Raw genomic sequence first — 20996 nt, forward strand, 5'->3', positions numbered from 1 at the left:
AGTCAGCCATTCAGAATTTCCAGTCATGTAGCTCTCTATCCATTTTTGTGGTCTTTGTGCATTTCTCCCTAAGGATAGTCATTTTTTAATTATTGTCCTTTACGGTTGATGTTAATTTGCTATGTGACAATATTTTACATCTTACCTCGTTGTGTTGTGGTTACTGCAGAAATTTGCAATTTAAGTGGATTGTGTGTGCGTCTTCAAATGGTACATTGATGTAATGTTTGTCAGTTATAAGTTATAAATTATAAATTTGTAGGTAGATGAATGAATGTAAGCTTTTTGCTATTATGTGCTTACACTTAAGGTGAATTAAAAAGTGTGGGATTACATATCTCTTACCATACTGTAGTAATGTCTCTTTTGGGGCAGTACTAAATTGAATTCTAATCTACACTATTCCATTTTTGGAGGAATTTTTGCACTTAGTTGTTTTCATTTAATAAAACTATGTTGATTAGTAATGTTAACTAATGAATCATGAAGTTCTTTACTAATATTTTTATGTAGTTTTCTTTGTTCTGCTGTTCACAGCTACTTTATCACACCAGGAACTACTACAGAATCATCATCCGAAATTTGGAGACCTCTTGCTTGCAGAAGCCCAGGTACAGAACAGTGGCCCTATTTCTGACATTACCGCATCACAGGACTTTCGAGGAGGACGCTGTTTTGCAAATGCCTTTGCATATGTACAAAATATGAACACAGAGAGGTCCAGCAGAAATACATTCAATCAGTCATTCAGTATGTATCCTTGCTATTTATATTTCAGTATTGTGCTAATAACTGGACTGACTAGTAAAGAACTTAATGTTGATGTTGAGCATTTATAAACGTTTAATGAACTTCTCACGTGGAAGCCAAGCTTATAAAGCAAATGAATGTTTATAAATAACTCTGCCTAGTATAAATAGTGCTTGTCCTCCGTACTTATTGTAAATTTACTGTCTACTGATATTGCTATGGGAGCCTCGTGTTATATCATCATAATTGGAAGTGTACAGTTCTTCAATTTTTGCCTGGCTTTGATTAATATTAATGGTTAGGCTGTTGGTCATTATCATTAAAACGCAATGTCATCATTTTCTTTATTACTGACCATGTACCTGTGCAGTATGTTTTTTCTGAGATTTAATTTTGTTCTTGTTTTTAATTGCTGTTGTCTCTAGGCTTGTCTGAGGTTCTTCAAGCAATGAGTTGGTACATTAGGATATCTCATTACTGTGGGTAACAGGTTGTAAATAAATTGGCTGTAAAAGTTTAGATGATAATTAAAAACATTTCATAGTCTAGAATTAAAAGGATTACTATTTCTATGAGAATTGAAGACCTAAGAAGTAAAACCAGCCAAAAAATCAAAGTAAATGAAATATGCATTCCAGTACGTACATAGATAATTAATATCTGTGACATTAGCCTAGCTAACTACGAACAACATGAAAAAAAATATCCATATCGTATTTTAATATAATAGAGGGAAACATTCCACGTGGGAAAAATATATCTAAAAACAAAGATGATGTAACTTACCAAACAAAAGTGTTGGTATGTTGATAGAGACACTACCAAACACAAACACACACACAAAATTCAACCTTCCCAACCCACGGTTGCTTCATCAGGAAAGAGGGAAGGAGAGGGAAAGACGAAAGGATGTGGGTTTTAAGGGAGAGGGTAAGGAGTCATTCCAATCCCGGGAGCGGAAAGACTTACCCTAGGGGGAAAAAGGGACAGGTATACACATGCGCGCGCGCGCCCACACACATATCCATCCGCACATATACAGACACAGCAAATCGTATTTTATTTTTATTCATATCAAGTCGTTGGAAGGAAAAATTGAGGTAGTGATATAATGAAATATGCAATACCAGAGTGAAAATAATAGTGATGATAGTGGTGGTGGTGAAAAGGAAAAGCATACGGCAATAAAAAAACATTTTTACTGGAAATGTGGTTCCAACAAATTAATGACGCATCAACAGAGACACACTATTATCCATTTCAGCTGTAAACATTACACTAAGTTTTTATTTAAGATATCTACATTTATTTAGACATTCATTCTCTTTTGGCTTCACAACCCTGCTTGGGTCTTTGCCTTCTTAACAGTTTCCCTTCCATTCTATGCTCTCGTTTACTTTCCTTCTCCATCCTCTGATTCCTAGAGCTCTGATGTTTTCTGCCTCATCATCCAGTCGTCATTTATGTTGTCTTCTTTTTAATCTTGTTTCTGTTGGTTTCCATTGGAAGACCTTTGTTGTTATTGTGTCCTCCAGCCTTAGGTCGTGCCCCAGCCAGGCTATTCTTTTACTTTTAATTAGCCTTTCAGTATCAGATCCTTGCATGAGGTGATCCAACTCATAATTGGCCCTTGCTCTCCTGGTACCATCATTGTTTTGGATCCCTCCATAAATTTTCCATAGTACTCTTCGTTCAGATATTCTAAGTTGTTGTTAATCATTGCTGGTTAACATCCGTGCTTCACATCTGTATTAATCTGTGGCCTAATCATAACTTTATATAAAATCATTTTGAGCTGTCAGTTTACCACCCTAGTAATTAGCTTTTTAAACGTATAATAACACCTATTACCACTCAAAATGTGGGCTTTTATTTCAGTGGACATAGAATTTTACTGTATTAATATTAGCCCCTAGACATCCAAATATGTATTTGCATATTTGGCTCCTTTTCATTGGTTGTTGCATATTTTAATTAAAAACTAGTGATGATGCATATTTTCACTCTACATTTACAATATTTCAAAAATCTAGATGGGCGGGCTCTAGCTTGATCTTATTTTCATTTCTCACAGAGTGACTGCAACCCACAACTGTGTGCAATAACTAACTGAGAGGCTACTAGCTAGCAAACTTAAAAAAAAAAAAACAACAGGAGGTCAAAGCCAATCCGCCTACCGCCCATGTTCCCGCTTAATCTCCTCTTCTGACATATCGCATGTGTCGGTAACAATTAAATTAAATTACAGTAGTTGTTAGTTGCATGTCCATTGTTTAAGTGTAGTTTTCTTTTTATTGGTACAAAGCTTAATGTGTTTACGTGTAGGGTGTAACGTATTGTGTTCAGTGCAGCCTGAAAAAAGAAGTGCTGTTTTGTGGATAGCAAACCATGCCAGAAAATGTACGTATGATGGAAATATTTTATGTTGTTAAGTTTGAGAGAAAAACATTTCTGGAAAAAAAGAAAAAAAAAACAACTTTCAAATAGACAAATCTTCATATCGCAAGAATGCAAAAGAAAGGCCCACAACAACAATTTTTGACAGCGGCAAGTAGCAGAAGCAGAGATTTAACCTCTGAAGGTAACTTTAACATGGATTTATGTGAAGCTTTCATTGCAAGAACATTCCTCTTCTCAAACTTACAAATCCTATCCACAAAGGTTTCCTGCACAAATATAGCTTTAATCGAAAAGTACCAGATGAAACAACATTGCGTAAAAACTACGTACCAACAATTTACCTACATGCTGTGGAAGAAATACACTATGAATCAAGGACAACATTATTTGGATTTCAGTTGATGAAACTACCAATATTAGTGGCCTTTACATTGCAAATTTAATGGTTGGTGTGTTAAAATAACAGCCTTCCTCTTCCTATTTAGCGGCCTACAAAGAGCTTGAAAAGACAAATCATTCTACGGTCACCAGATTTGTGAATGAGAGTATTAGAAAAATATTTCCAGAATCTTCTGCAGATTTCAGGGTGTTTTTGTTTTTCTCAGATGCTGCACCTTATATGATCAAAGCGGGAAAAGCCCTCAAGTATTTTATCCCAATATGATTAATGTGACGTGCTTTGCTTGCGAAGTACATTGCCTTGCTGAAGAAGTGTGATCCATGTTTGGGAATGTAAATAAACTGATTTCGTCCACAAAGAAAGTGTTTCTTAAGGCATCTGCTCGCTTCAAAACCTACAAAGAAAAACTGCCAAATGTGCCTTTAACTTGAACAAGTAGTAACACGTTTGGGTACAGGGATCAAAGCTATGTTGTTTTACAATGAGCTTTTTGAGGCCATCAGAGGTGTAGTAAATGACTTCGATAGTGTAGAAGCCTTGGCAGTTTGCCAGTGCAAGGAATCATTTAATGATTCTGGTATAAAAAGAAAGCTGTGAGTAACACACATTTTTCCCATATAAGTGTGAGTATTAAAAAGCTTGAAACTCAAGCTTTGGTGTTGAATGTATCTGTACAGTTACTGAATAAAATTAGTCTAGTGAAGTTATTGCCAGAGGTATTCCGGAGAAAACTTAAAAGAAAAGTTTGAAAATATTTTGAACAATAAACCTAGGCTTTGAACGCTTGTCTCAAATTGATAGTTTTATTAATGGGACAAGTGGACTTTTGCCACAAACAATAAGTGCCGCCATGGCACCCAAATTCAAATACTGCCCACTTATCTCAGTTAATGTAGAATGGTTCTTTTCTGCTTATAAAAATGTTTTGAGTGATTGAAGATACAGTCTTACTACTGAACATTTGGAACAGTACCTGGTCATTTACATTTACAATAGTAGTGGCATGTAAAATAATTTATAAACAATACTTTAGTCCAATAACATTAATTAAAGGTCAGTGTTGTTCAAAAAATTCCTGGTAGTATGTTGTTTTTGAAATAAAATATTACAGATTTCTTGTGTGTGACCCTTTGCATGTGATGTATCTCGAAGTTGGGCCTGCCCATATAGAATGTTTTGCAGTGAATAACTCGCATCATATCCACCTTTTACCAACAACAACAGCAAAGAAGTAACAATATTTGAAACACGGGGTGCATATTCTTTTTGCAATTTTGTTTTGAAAACTAATTGACAAAATAACCCTGCCTAACCTTGAACACAAAGTATACAGACCAGGAGAGGAGCGTTCTAAATTTCCCGTTTGTGTGTGTGTGTGTGTGTGTGTGTGTGTGTGTGTGTGTGTGTGTGTGTGTGTGTGTGTGTGTGTGTGTGTGGCACTCTTCCTTGCACTCGATGTGCACAGATCCTACTTCGAGATGTATCACACGCAGTAAATATGATGTTTTTTATTTTCTGATCTTGGATATTTTCACACTTTCCATGCCAATTGTGTTGTCCTTATACCTGTGTGTTCAGGTATTTGCAGTTTTCTTATAATGCTTCTATGGTCATATTGAAAAGCATTGTGGAAAGAGCATCACCTTGTTCAACTCCTTTTTATTATTTTTATAGGTGCTTAGCAAAACCTTCCCTTTTCTTCTGCATTTGAAATCCTGACAGTAAGAATGCTGCTCTTAGTGTTTACCACATAATCATGCATTCATTCCTACATATCAAGTTGATACACTGAAGCTTTTTACAAAACAATTGTTAAACATATCGAAAAAAAGGGAAACATCATGAATATTGAAGATTACATACCACAACTTGTTAAAAAGAAAGCCGTCCTGAGTGCCGAAGATTATATTTCTGCACTTTAAATGCCATGGCCTGGCCCTCTTACAGCTCTTCTAACTTTCCTCTTCATAGATGAGCCACATCAGAACTAATTGTATTTGCAAAATCTGAAATAAAAATTAATTTGGAATTTTATTTCGCCTATTAGCTTGTAAATGTTATTTTCAACTGTTTTGTGACATTCCAAGCACATTAATTAAAGCACCTTCAATTGTTATTGATTGAGAATTATTATATGTAAAATGTACTTGATGGTAATATTGTGCACAAGAGTTGTATAGGTAATATCCTCTTGCTAATGGAATTCTCATAACGTATAAAGATATAAACAAAGAAAATTTGTGAGAGTTCACTGAGTGGATGGTGGTGATACTAGTACAAATAGCATTTGGCATTTTTTAAAATCCTCTTGTTTTTCACTAGTTATTTTACTTATTTCCAATTCCTTCATTTTCAAACAGAGACTTCATTCCAGTCACAGCAAACACAGCAGGAAGTGAGGCTGATTCTCAGGCTACTTGTTAAAGCAAGAGCCTATAAAACAGGCACAAACTTAAGAATAAAGGTAATTAGAATTAGTTTATCTTTCTGCTTTTGGTACAGATGTTTAATACTTCATTAACTAATGAGGAATAATTTATTTTTGCAGATAATTTCATACCTTCGGTCTGACTTGAGACAGTTCCAGGCTCTGGCAGTAGTGCCTAAATCACCTTTGTGCCGACATATCTTGAGTCCTAATTTAAAAGACTATCACTTACCACATGTTGAAGGGAATAAATTGTGGACAAAGGTGATTTTATCTTTTTAGAAAAGTGATATATCTTAGAATAAAATAAACAATGAAGTTAGTTTTCATATGTAATTTGTTTATTTTATAATAAATGAAAATCACCAGTTCTTGTTGTTCTACCAAGAACCAACTGAAGATTCTGTTAATATGTTTATTTTATGTTGTTATTGTCTCTGCATTTGTTGTTGCCACTCCTCCAGTACCTGCGAACTAAGTAAGTGAATTTTGTTTGTAAAATGCCCTCGAGTAGTATCATAGTGCAGCAGTACATGGGATTTTAAGTGAGATACAATTGAAACCATGCCCTTAGGTTTTATTCCACCAGTGTTGTTTATGACCCGTGTAACAGAACTAAGCCAAAAAGATAAGTTGCCAAGAGTTGTTAATGAGTTACACATAATATTTAAGATTTTTAATCATCCCCATTGCCTTTCTTTTCTTCCTGCTTTCTCACCCCTCCTCCCTCTCACCTCCACCCTCTATGCTTCTAACATTGTACCAGGATCCTACCACTACTATCACCTTCTAAGTTGTTCCCATGAAAATGCATTAATGATCCAGTTTACCAGTTTTGAAGTGCAGCACTTCAGCATTGTACTTGAATTTCTTAAATTGTCTGAAATCCATGTCCTGTCAGCGTGATTTTTGTTTTTGAGAAGAGAAAGAAGCTGCATTGTATTACAACCAGTTTTACGCAAGTGACTTTGTTGTGTAAAATACTTTCCTATACGTCAGACATTTTATATGACTGGGTAAGTTATCAAAAATTTTAATTGTAGCATTGTAAGACATGATGTAATTTCTCCCTGTGCAGATGATGTGGTGTTCTTCAAATGATTGAAGTAACGTAGTGTAACTTTCTTCATTATATTTCTTAACTAGGGACCAAACAAGACATATACTGGATCATGTATTCCACAAAAATGGAACTTTTATTTATTGAACACAGTCAGGTGCTTTGATAAGCTGCAAAAGATTCTATCTGCTAACATTTTATCCTTAAATACTCTTATCATGTACTCAGTAAACATATGAATTGTAGCGCTGTAATGAGCTAAGTATTCCATTGTTGCACAGGCGGGTGCCAACCCTCGAATACCTTCTCAAAAATTTTTAATATTGACACAAGGAAAGAGACTGGCTGATAGCTACTGGAGTCTGTGGAGTCAGCCTTCTTATAGTGAAGTTTAGCAGTTGCTTACATTTGGGAAATTACATTTAGGCAGTTCTTAGAGCATATACATAAAGAAATATTACATATGCTGGACATAAGTATATTAGCTTTTTCGCTTAAACATTATGGAGTTTTCTTTCTTTCTACAGGAAAACTTAAATGAGAAGCAGGCAGAGATTATTCTAAAGTGTGCAGAAGTTTGTAGACATCAGGAACCAAAAGTGTGTCTAATACAGGGTCCACCAGGTGAGTACATTATTTAGTTTTTAAGGTTTAGTGTCTGTAATATGTAATATATGTATGAGTTGGAAACATGGGTTAATTGTATACAGTACAAAGATAAAAATTTGGTTGAAAATAAGCTTTGGCCACCAATAATTCATTGTATTGCGCAGTGTATTCTTCTGCTGGAGCTAAGATTTCCTGAAGACAGTCACTGTAAAGAAACTTGTAAAGAAATAGAGATTACTGCATAATATGTGTAAAACAAAGACTAAGACTATAGACAGAGGGTTGCCGAATGAAACACATTTGGTTGTCAAGAGAGCAGTGTGTGAAGTCCTCAGTGGCTACCGTAGCAGAATATTGTCAAATGATTTTCCATAAAACACGAAGAAGTCCTGGTTGTATGCAAGGGCTGTTAGTGGTGCCAAAGTTAGTGCCCAGTCCCTAACAAATGAGGCAGGAACTGAAATTGAGGGTAGCAAAGCAAAAGCTGAAATGCTCAATTGTATTTTGAAGTGTTCCTGTGCAAAGGAAAACCCAAGAGAAATACCCCAATTTAATCCTTGTACCATTGAAAACATGAATGAAATCAGTATTAACATCAGGGTGTTGAGAAACAGCTGAAATTGTTAAAATTGAACATAGCTGCTGGGCCCGATGTAATCCCTATCAAATTCTATACTGAATTTGCTCTGAGTTAACGCCTCTTGTAACTATAATCCTCGAACAAAAAAAAAAACATTCGCAGTAGTTAGAAGAAAGCACAGATCACACCCATCTACAAGAAAGGTAGTAGAAGTGATTCACAAAACTCTCACCCAATATCCTTGTCATCGATTTATTGTAGAAACTTAGAACATATTCTGAGCTGAGGCGTAATGTTGTACCTCGAACACTGTGCCTCCTCCATGCCCACCAACATGGATTCCGGAAACATTGATCGTGTGAAACTGAGCTTGCACCTTTCTCACATGGCATACTGAAAGCTTTGGATCAAGGCAGTCCGGTAGATGCAGTATTTCTTGATTTTTAATAAGCATTTGACTCAGTACCTCACCTACACTCACTGTCAAAAGTTCGACCATGTCGGGTATAAAGTGAAACTTGTGACTAGACTGAGGGCTTTTTGGTGGGCATGACACAGCATGTTATTTGAATGGAGAGTCTTCCGTCAGATGTAGAAGTAACTTCGGGTGTGCTCTAAGGCAGTGTGTTAGGACCCTTGCTGTTCATGTTGTATATTAATGTTCTTATGGACAATATTAGTAGTACCCCCAGACTTTTTGCAGATGATGAGTTATCTGTAAAGAAGTATTGTCTGAAGGAAGCTGCATAAATAATCAGTCAGACCTTGATAAGATATTAAAGTGGTGCAAAGATTGTCAACTTGCTTTAAATGTCCAGGAATGTAAAATTATGCACATCACAGAACAAAAAAAAACATGGCATCCTTTGCTTATAGTATCAATGGGTCACAGTTCAAATCGGCCAACTCCTACAAATACCTGCCCAGTGTAACACTTTGTAGGGATATGAAATAGAATGATCACATAGGCTCAGTCGTGGGCAAAGCAGGTGGTGGACTTTAGTTTATTGCTAGAATACTGGATAAATCAGTCTACAAAGGGGATTGCTTACAAATCACTTCTTGTGACCCATTCTAGAATATTGCTCAGTGTGTGGTATCTGTATCAAATAGGTCTAACAAGGGATATTGAATGTATATAGAGAGGGCAACAGAAATGGTCACAGTTTTGTTTAATCCGTGGGAGAGTGTAATAGAGATACTGAAAAAACTGAACTGGCAGACTATTGAAGATAGACGTAACAATGACTCTAGGAATATACTACAACCCCCTACATATTGCTTATATAGGGATTGTGAGGACAAGATCAGAATAATTATAGTATGCACAGAGCCACGCAGTCAGCACGCCTTATGTGAATGGAATGGGAAGAAACTCTAAGAACTGGTGCAATGGGATGTACCCTCTGCCATGCACTTCATGGTTGTTTGCAGAGTATGGATGCAGATGACATGCCTTAAACAAGGTCCATTTTATCCATAAGTTTTCACAAACCATCCAGAACAGCTTTCGGGCAGCCTTCCAGCCCATTCTAATTCAGATTCTGTGCGTCTCATTGACACGTTGCTTTCTCATTGTGGAGTGCTGTGAAACTTTCCCTATGTACTGACTCAACTTGCACCACTACCTATTGTATTCTCATCCAGTCAAACCGTCTTTGTTTCCACATTTATTTTCCCCACCCATCTTTTTACCTTGTTTTCTTGTATTTTCTGTCATCTGTGTTCATTCCCCTGTACTTAATCTGCCTCTCTTCCATGACTTGCTTCTTCTTCCTGTTACCATTGTATAATTTTGCCACTTCTAAACTTCTAATTCCATTGCCTCCTGCCCCCCTCTCTTCCAGGAAAGAACACCCTCCCTGGTTCTTACAGAATCTACTTTAACATTTTACTTAACCTTTGAGTTACTTTCAAATCACAGTCACATAGTCAGATATAAAAATTAACGCTAGTGAGGACCAGAAATATTGTACTTTTTTTTAATTTCATCATGTATTTATTGTATTTATTGATATCTGTCTCTTGTTGGTAGTTTCGTATAAGTTCAAAATTATTTTGTTTATTTCTCTCTCCTCATCCCAATTCAATAACCCCTAATCTTCTCTTTTTACTATGAAAAGAGAGAGAGAGAGAAGAAAAGAAATTTTGTGTTCCTGTATGCAGCTTGTAATTTGTTTAAAGTTTTCTCATCCTTGTCCTAGCTCTTCCATGCAACTCATTGTTGCTAAATCAGAATCTCCGTATATTCCATCGTAATTCCCAGAGGCTTTCCTGAACCTCCATGTTCTCTGCGCTGTCACCTTTCAACCGACTATACCTGCATTTATTTTACTTCTCCCTATTTGTTTGTTCTCATTATAAAATCTATTAGAGCTTGAAAAAACTAGAGATTTACATTTCCTCTCCATTTGTACATTTGTTAGCAAGGTTCCAACAAACCCCATTTCAGATATTTGTAATTAATAAATAATCATCCATATTTTATTCGTTGCAGTAGATCTTCAGTTGATACACAACCACTCCGTGCTATGACATAAGGACAGTTGAAATGTAGTAAAATGTTCACCAGAAGAACATAATGGGAGAAAAAAGTAGTTTGTTTGTGGCAATGAACCGGACTGGAGAAGGCATAATCGTGGAAACTTGGGAAGAGGCTAAGGCCCACACAGCCTCATAATGCTATGGAAAGGAGAAGGGGATATGGAGAGTAGTGTGTATGAAATTAAAAGGAAAAAGTAATTTTAATGGTGCTAGTCTCTGCTCTGCAAGCACAGCACTCCATCTGCCAGCCACAGTGCCACTGCTCACTGAGGAGATGCAGCTGATCGCCCTCGGGCATGAATCTTTGACTGATTAACCACAGGCAGTTTGGCTCTGAAGACAAAAAATGCAGTTGCCCTTGTGAGCTAAGAAATGTGCCTAGAGGCCAGTAATGATGGTAACTGGGTTTCCAAACAGCAGCTGTCAACTGTTTATCATCAAGTTCTATAAGAAACTGCAATTCTTGGGTGGACACAGGATCCGATGTATCAGTGTATCCACCTTTCCGTCTGCTTTATTGCAGTAGTGACAACTGTCACCTCCTTGCTAACAGTGGTTCTATCATGCAGACATATGGTCTTTGACACTGTTACTAAACCTAGGCTTACACTGCAAATTTATTGTGGCAGATGCAGTACACCCTATCATGGGGTTTGTCATTTTATGGCCTTCTACCATACTTCATCATCATCATCATGTGTATGACACCACATCTAATTTGTCCAGTCATGGATGTGTACACTGAGTGGATGATACTGCTGTGTGTATGATCACAGGTGATCATATGTAGAACTTCTTAAACTGTGCCAGGAGGTACCTTGCCAGCAACTTACACTAGCTTGGTACGACATTCAACAGTACATTACGTACTGACAACACCAGGATTGCCAATTCACACTTGACCTTGTCAACTAACACAAGAAAAGATGAAAGTAGAAAAAAAGGTTTTTAATTTATGCTCGCACAAAGAATTTACCACCCATCGAGCATTAGCTGGACCTCATAGCTGTGTGTAGTTCCCAAGAAGACCGGCAGATGGCATCCATGTGGTGATTACCAGCAGCTCAATGCTGAAACAATTTCTGATGGCTATTTGGTCCCACTTACATTGAAGATTTTCAATTGTTCATGTTAGATTTGATATGTGCATTTTACGAGTACCTGTTTCTCCAGGAGGCATAGGGAAAACTACAATCTGTACCCCGCTCGGTCTGTTTGAATTTATGAGAATGCCTTTTGGACCAATGGTGTGCAATGATGTGCAGACCTTCCAGTGTTTTACGGATGAAGTTATACGAAATCTTGACTTCTGTTATGTTTACATTGACAATATCTCTGTGATGTCCACTTCAAAACTAAACACCTGTAACATTTACGTCAGATCTTTACTCACCTCCATAAGTCCATCATAAATCCATTCAAGGACATCTTTGGGGAATCACAAGTCTGCTTTGTGTGTTACATCACCAATGCCAAAGGAAAACGGCCGTCACAGGAGAAGGTAGAAACTATAACCAATGTCCAACAGCCTGTGACTAACCATGAGTTGCGATGATTTCTCGGCGTCACTAATTTCTGCCACTGTTTCACGTGCAACAGTGCACTCTTGGCCAGCCCATTGGATGAACTTTTGTCCAATTCACCAGAACCAAGTGACAGGCAGCCATTACCAAACAAAACTGAGACAGCCTTCAACAATGTGAAGACCACAAGTGCCACTTGCGTTAATGGTTGATATGTCTGCAAGTGCAATAGGTACTGCACTTCAGCAACAATTAGACCAGCATTAGCAGCCATTAGCATTCTTCATTCAGAAACTATCTCCGTCGCAGCAGAGCTGGGCAATATGTGATCCTGAGTTGTATGCAGCATACTCTTCAGTCAAGAATTTTCGTACATGCTCAAAGGCCAACACTTCACACTCATCACGGACCATAAGCCATTGAATTAGGCTTTCTGTCAGATCCTGGACAAAGCATCATCACAACTATGCCACTTACACTATACCAGCTGTAAAAGTATGAAACCAGAATTTCCCTATAGATGGTGCTAGTCATCAGTCTAGGGCCCATGAGACTGCATTTGCAGCACCATCTGCTTCCTGCATCTGCTTCCTGTAATGGCTGACAACGAATATCAACACACAGTAACCGAAGTTCCATACATCGGTATCTGTTTCAGACCTGTAAACATGTCAGGTTTTGTGTCTGCAAACTACGATTTGTGGACAGCATTGGTTTTCTGTCATCATTTTTGTTCGCTGTCCATCTTCGTCCCTTCACCGCATGTGTTCCTGTTTCTATGTGTTTGGGCACTGATGACCATGCTGTTTAGCGCCCGAAAACCTCAAACCACACACACACACACACACACACACACACACACACACACACACACACACACTGTTGCAGAATCACATCAAATGCTTGTCGGAGCTTTCAGTGAATATGCTCCTGGGAAAACACAATGTTTCGAGTGGTTTAAAAATTCAAGATTTTGCCGTGAGAAACGACGAGCGCAGGAAACTACCGAAAAAGTTCCAAGACAACGAATTGCAGGCCTCATTGGATGAAGATGATACTCAAACTCAACAGGAACTTGCGGAACAATTGAATGGGACTGGAAAGCCATTTCTCTTCAGTTGTAAGCTATGGGAAAGGTACAGAAAGTGGGAAAATGGGATTCACATAAACTGAATGAAAGAAAGCAAGTAAATCAAAAGACCATTCATGAAATGCTGCTCGCCAGATACAAAAGAACAAAAGAAAGTCGGTTCTCCATCGAATAGTGAAAGGTAATGAAGAATGGATATGTTTTGAGAATCTTAAGCATGGTAAATCATGAGTGAATCCACTGAAAAATCAAATCACTTTGGAAAGAAGACAATGTTCTGTATTTGGTGGGATCAGAAGGGTGTCATCTATTATGAGCTGCTAAAACCTGGTGAAACCGTTAACACTGATAACTACCAACAGCAAATGATTTATTTAAATTGAACATTATGTGAAAAACGACTGGAAAATGGAAAGAGACAATACAAAGTTATATTCCTTCATGGTAACACCCCATCACACACGACAAAACGGGTCAGGGAAATGATCGAGACTTTCATTTGGGAAATATTAGGACATCAGTTTATTCTGCAGACTTGGGTCTGTCCAATTATCACCTATTTGCATCTCTGGGACACGCTCTTGCTGAACAACACTTCAATCCTTATGAAAATGTACAAAAATGGCTTGCTGATTGGTTTGCGCCAAAAGAAGAACTGTTTTTTTGGCCTGGCATTCATAGCCTGCCGGAGGGGTGGGAGAAATGTATAAATAGCAGTGGAGATTATTTTGAATAAAATATTGTTTATCAGTTTCAAACAGATGTATAATAATTGCAACCATATTCCGGTTTCATGCTTCTACGCCTGGTATAGGACAGTTTATGACCCTTATATTCCATATCGTGGGAGAACTGAATGTACCAGCAGATGCCCTCTCTCTTGTAGAAATGATTACAGGCAAAGTTGATTACAGAGCACGTTTTGGTGCAGCAAGCCAACAACGAACTCCAAGATTTATTGGCACAGCCATGTAGTCTGCAGCTCCTCCGTGTCCAGGTGCCACTGTCGGATGAGCTGTTGTATTGTGACATTTCCACATCCAAGCCTTGACAATTTGTGTCTGTTAACTTTGAGAACAGGCATTGGCATCCCTGCACGATTTCTCTTATCCAGGAATCTGAGGTAGAATGAGTTTCGTTAAACTTCTGTGCAGCCAAATATTGACAAAGATTGCAAGGCATTTGTGCACCAGTGTGTGGTCTATCAGTGGAATAAGAGCATTCACCATGTCACTGCACCCCTTGGCACATTTTTCCTGTCTAACCAGTGACTCGACTACATACATATCGACTTGTCAGGCCTTTACCACCATCTGAAGGATGTACTTAGTGCCTTCAACTGCTTCACTTGTTGGCCTGAAGTCTTTCCCATGATCAACATCACCACTGAAACAATCGCAGTCACATTCTTTCGCATATGAGTTATTCGTTTCGGAGTGCCTCTTTGCATTATCACTGACCAGGACAGGAAATTTGGATCCTACCAGTTATAGGCACTTGCCATCCTGTTAGGTGTGAAGCGCATTAGGACAATGGTTTATCACCCAGCATCGAATTGTTTATTGGAACTCTGCATCGACAGTTAAAGATAACCCTCCGGTCCCATGAATCGCAACATTGGACAGAAACGCTGCCAATCATCCTCCTGCGCCTTTGAGCATCCATTGTGGATTATCTGAAATCTTCAGCAACAGATCTTGTTTACAGTCAACTGTTCCAACTATTAATTGAGTTCCTTGGCTACATGCCAGACACTCTTATCAAGGCATCAGACTTTATCAACAAACTACACATACAGATCTGGCAGCTTCCTGTTGTAGCGAGAGATCAACACATTCGCCAACCTTTCATCTTTGCAGACCTGTGTTTCAACAAAGCCTCTGCAGCCACCATATGATGGGCTATATCTAGTCCTCAGCGGGGGCGGCATAATGTTTGAGGTTAATGTTGTGGGTTCCCTAACAACAATCTCGATTGGCCGCCTTAAACCTGTGTTCAGCACTGCCTGCACTGGTATGAACAGATCACCTGACAAATCAACCACAGGTAAGACAGAATTGCCTGTCAGGGACAAGCCACAACAGACATTAAATGCCGACCCCGATGCCTCTGCAATAGCGAAACCTGTTGTCATGAGATCTGGGCATCACATCCACTTCAGTCAAAGATATTGTCAGCAGTAGAGGGAGGGTGGTGTTTGATATAGGGACTGTGCATTGTTGTTTCAAATGGGTTCAAGACATGAAGTGACATTATTGCTCATGTTTGTTTATTCTTTAGTTTTTGTAATTATTCCTTGTACTGATTCTAGCTATGTATTGCCAGACTGTTTTACCTCTTCGCCCACTATGCTGTTAAATGTTGAAATGAAGGAGATTTACTTTAAATCACAACATAATCTTTCAGCTTGGAATCACAACTGGCTGCAGACAGAACAGTAGTCTTTTATAAAGCTGCAACTACACTGATTTGTTGACATAAAGATGTACACAAAAGTGTGTTACATTATTGGTTGAGGCTGCCATGTGAAAGAGCTACACCTAGCCCAGTGCAACTTTCAGGGATCTTCTTTTACTGACTGTACTATTGTTGATTGTGATGATGGCTCCAGTAGAGTCAAAGCTTCATTTTTTCTTGGCAAAACTGAACTTGTTCTCAATCTTTAAGAACAACAGTGTGTATGTACGGCAGGTGGGGGGGGGGGGGGGGGGGAGGAGGGGGGGATTAGCATGCACTTGCATGCATGGATGTGTGTGTGTGTGTGTGTGTGTGTGTGTGGGTGGGCGCGCGCGGTATTTTCCCTGTATCCTGTATTAGAAGTGTGATGTTTAATCTAAACATGTACTCTTGCTTGTGGTAACAAAGTGAGACCTGGCTGCAAAAGGTCAGATACAATGTGTGTGTCAGAATTTATGTCCTTATAGTAATTTATTCATCTACTCATACTTCTTGCAATTAGCATTGATTACTATATGCATTCATCATTGAAGAATATCTTCTTTTGAAAACTCCTCTCTTTAAAGGAAATTTACTCATTACAGTCTGTTAGAATGTTCTGTTTTTGTGTGACATTTTGCCGTAATGTATATTCTGTGGTTTTGTGTAAATCATACCTTATTGTTCAAGTTCTGTTGCAGTCAATGTGACCTGAGAACAAAATCTTAGTCATAGCTTTCGGTACAATTTTTGGATTTGGAGGCAAAGCTTTTTAAGTGTATGTTGTTTCCTGCATGTATTAGTATGTTTTTAGATTTGGCTTTCTTGATTTCTCATAGTATTATCTTTCTACACCTGATATATACTTGTATGTGACGGAGACGGTGCAGGTTAATCGGACTTTCTTGATGCTGCAGTCGTACTTAAAGCTGGAACTGAAATACGTCAAGATATGTGGAACTTTTATTAATAAATATGAAGAGGTTCTTCTGTGAAAAACTCGGTGTATTGTACTGTAAAATACAACAACTTCTTCTATTCAAAACTAGACAATATAGGGAGCAACACATCAGTAGACTTCTCAAGCTCTGACATAAAAGTTTAACATGAATGACTACACTATGTTGTGTTCCTTTATTCTGTACTTGCCATCCTGGAACAACGATTCATAGAGCATACACAAAAACCCATACAGTTACTGCATCTCATGGAGATTCTGCGATCACAGCCCCACTTTGAAGACACACAGGAGCCCTCTGTGCACTCATTATATGGAAAAATAGGTGACAAAACCTGCAGTTAATTTCATATGTTTAATTATTAAATTGTTATATTGCTTAAAGATCCCACCCATGATTGATGGACTAAGTCGGCGTCAGGAGTGATATGTAACACCACCAATAATACCTTTGACCGCAGTGTCCAATGTAATGCTTGCAACTTTCTTTTGTAATGATGTTGACACAAGTCAGTTTTTTCTGAGACGTGCATAACTTCTTTTGTATGAACTGACAGTGTTTTGTATTTTATTTCTTGTTTAATTTATATGTTGTACATACATGCTGCAGTTCTGGTAACCACAACAGTTTTTAATTTTATTTGTTGTAAATCTGTCTCATACTTAAAGTATCTAAGAGTTTCCTCACATCCAATATATAGTTATGTAAAAAAAAAGTAGTTATGAAATTATGTTTCAAATATTTGAAATGTATGTGCTATGTTAAGTAGAAGAGTTGCAGGTATCCAGGAAATCCTTATGTATGATATTATTTATCATAAATTATTATTATTATTATTATTATTATTATTATTATTATTATTTAGCTTTCATAATAGGAGTATCATAACTGACTGAAATGTTGTTTATTTGCAATAGGGACAGGGAAATCAACAGTAATAAAAAACTTAGTAATGCAGATTTTATATGGAAGAAATGATTACAGACGAAACTGGCGCAAGGCAAATCACAGATGCCCCAGGATATTGCTTTGTGCCCCTTCCAATGCAGCTGTCGATGAGCTCGTTGATCGACTTTTAATTATCAGACAAGCTATGCCAAGTATGTATGTAGCATTTTATTCAGTTTATATATTTTTCACATTTGTAAAAAATTTGGGGTAGGCCTACTAGTGTTATACTTAGTAATGATAATTTCACCAGCATTGTACTTATGTAAAGTGTCCATAGTAAGCATGACCTAAGCTACACTTACAAGGAGAGGTCCCCAGGGGTGGGATCTAGTTTTTGAAACAATCTATACAGTGATGTTAAAATACAAAACTTATGTGCAGACGGTTCTGGGTTCAAATCTCGTTAGAAACTTGAAACTTTAAGGACTTAACAAAAGAATGGATACCTGACTATGGGATCAGACTCACAATCAGTGTGGTTTTGGTGAGCTCCATAGACAGCCTGTAGCCTCTTGACAGAGGCAGATTTTTCCCTTTGATGAATTAGGCACATCCAGCTATTAATTAACAATGTTGTTCATATACGTAGCCTCAGAGACCACCTAAACCACCATATTCTCTTCCTGGACAAAAGTATCTGATCTGCACAAAACACCCTCAGTCCGGTGTCAGCTCATCTACAACCCATCGCCTATGAAACACACATGACCTTTCTGAAACCTCTCACGAACATCCCCTTGGAGGGTCCCCTGCCCACAGCTTCATCTACATTTGTATTTCAGGATAAAAGACTTAACAGTTCCAGTTATTCTGTGATATCTGTTTTGTTTAGTGAGTGTTGCTGACCAAACTGTGTATGCCTTACACACACAAGTGGCAGTGAACAACACTCCCTATGACAGAAATGTAATGTTTTTGCTGCAGAATGGGTAGCCATTATGCAAGCTGTTAGAAACATGTGCACCTGCTCTCATGAGTCTTTATTTTGTAATTTGCACCGACACCCTGAGACATGTACAAATGAAGTGATAACTACTGGTACCACTGACACCCAATGACAATGATCATTCAGAGTTTCAAAACACCAGAAGGCCGAACATATTTCTCTGGACCTCCACCAAATTCTCAGAACAACAGCACATTCTTTGTCCTCTCCCTCCAATAGCCCTATCCTCAGTTGCCTTTATTCCACTCACTTGCTTTCACCATTTTCTCTCCTTCCATTTTTAATCCCATTGTTCACCTATTTTTACATTATCCTCTTGTTTCTACCACATATCTCTCTCTCTCTCTCTCTCTCTCTCTCTCTCTCTCTCTCTCTCTCTCTCTGTGTGTGTGTGTGTGTGTGTGTGTGTGTGTGTGTGTGTGTGTGGCCCGTGTCGCGCGGCTGCCTCGCTCAGCGGCTAAGTCCGCATCAAGGTCACCCGCCTTATGCAGCTACGTACATTAACTGCACACAGCCATGGAAATACACAACAGCAATAGTTAACCAACCATTACCACTAACAACCTCGTTAGTAGTACAGGTGAAATTAATTTTTGCTCCAACAAAAGAAATCGGTCCTGTGAGAAGTTCTTGTTGAGAAACATTGTTTGGAGTCATCTTGAAACTGTCTACTGTTTTATAAACAGTCATCCTGCTCCTCTTTGAATATCTTCTGCGTCGGTACGGCATGGCTGTGTGCACAGTGCGGCTGCCTCGAGTCGACTAAACATGCTGCTGCCTCACGAGCGTCAAGGGCCCCCAGAGGCCCCCTCCAGGGGTCCCTCGAGATAACAGCGCCAGCGCGCCTTATTAGTTCCGATTGCGCAACCACAACTTATTTTCCAGCAACACGGGCCTAGTAATACTAGGGCCCGTGTCGCGCGGCTGCCTCGCTCAGCGGCTAAGTCCGCTTCAAGGTCACCCGCCTTATGCGGCTACGTACATTAACTGCACACAGCCGTGTGTGTGTGTGTGTGTGTTTGTTGTGATTAATCCTCATTTTCCCCATTGCTTATCAATACTTTCTTCTTCCGTACTTCTTTGCCCTGCACATCTGCTCACATCCCTGTTGACATAATCCATTCCTCTCTGCCCATACCTAAGTGACCACGCAACCGCGTACAAACCGTGTGATATGCTCACTTTGTGTGCATACGTGCATGCACATCCATGCCTGCCCATATGTGTGCTTACACTAGAGCAGTAGTTTACTAGAAATCTACTACAATTTGCCGAGTTTTTACTGTGTGCCCCCAACTTATCCACTGCTGGTTTTTAGCTACATTTCCGTATTATTCTTTTCTTTTACTATCTCTAAATGATGTGATCTGTCTGTGTGGAGCCTTTACTATCTGCCTACATTTTTCATCGCACAATTATCAGTTTAATTTTTTCCTCCTCCTTTCTCATTGTTTTCTATAATTATCTTTCTGAAGCATAGAGATAACCAGGTTTAATTGTGATTATTAAAACACTTTTGTGTTAAAGCTGCAATTGTAAATAATTGAGTCTGCTGCTCCCTCTTTTCATATACTTCTACTGGATATTTATGAATACAGTGTTCTTGAACTGTTTCATGGAACATTTAAATTGGTGTGCTTTTGTAGTTATGCTGTACTTTGTTTTCACGTAAATGGGTGATTTTTCATTGTGAGTAATATGTACTACATTTTAGAATGAAATTGAAAAACTTAAGTTTTTCTTGCAGCATCTTTTAAGTATTCCATTATTTTTATGTCATTGTAACATCATAAGTTGTAAGTAGTATACTTCCTGCAGATGCAAGCATATCTATAGGGAATGTTCAAATGAAAAAGTACAAAATGTCACAACAACCAGGCCTGTTGAAAATTGCGTATACTGCTTTGGAATAACAAGTCAAGACAGCATGCAGTGGTAGCATACATTTTCACCACCCCCTAAAAAATTCAATGTTGTGCCCTTAGCAGGCAAGTTGCCTCTCACCATTTTTTTTTTTTTTTTGTCTGATGTCCGATAATCGTCGAATTCCTTGAGTACAGAAAAACTGTTAACAGTGATGTGTACTGTGAGACACTCCATAGTAAATCCATCAAGAGCAAATGCCCTGGGCTGCTCACGGAGGGAGTGATGTGCGTCCACATGTCTACAAGATCAGACAAAATATAATGGCCAAGCTTAAGTGGGAGCAGCTTGAGGTTCTACCCTGTAGTCCGGACTTCAGTGTGTTTGGTCTGCTTAAAAAACATCCCAAAGGGAAACACTTCAACTTGGACAACAATGTGAAGGACCCTGGGAAGAC

The 20996-nt window shown here is 38.4% G+C and overlaps 1 protein-coding gene across 2 annotated transcripts in view; it reads left to right on the top strand.

Annotated features, from left to right (window-relative positions):
* LOC126176926 (uncharacterized) overlaps positions 1-20996 on the top strand; it is a 249579-nt gene that overhangs the window by 152037 nt on the left and 76546 nt on the right. For both annotated transcript variants that reach the window (XM_049924113.1, XM_049924114.1), the window contains exons 9-13: positions 538-750; positions 5911-6014; positions 6099-6242; positions 7566-7662; positions 17697-17879. In XM_049924113.1, the coding sequence (XP_049780070.1) occupies positions 538-750; positions 5911-6014; positions 6099-6242; positions 7566-7662; positions 17697-17879 (741 nt within the window). The remainder of the gene's footprint in view (positions 1-537; positions 751-5910; positions 6015-6098; positions 6243-7565; positions 7663-17696; positions 17880-20996) is intronic.

Source organism: Schistocerca cancellata, chromosome 3, assembly GCF_023864275.1.
Source record: "Schistocerca cancellata isolate TAMUIC-IGC-003103 chromosome 3, iqSchCanc2.1, whole genome shotgun sequence".
In the NCBI taxonomy this organism is placed as follows: Eukaryota; Metazoa; Arthropoda; class Insecta; order Orthoptera; family Acrididae; genus Schistocerca; species Schistocerca cancellata.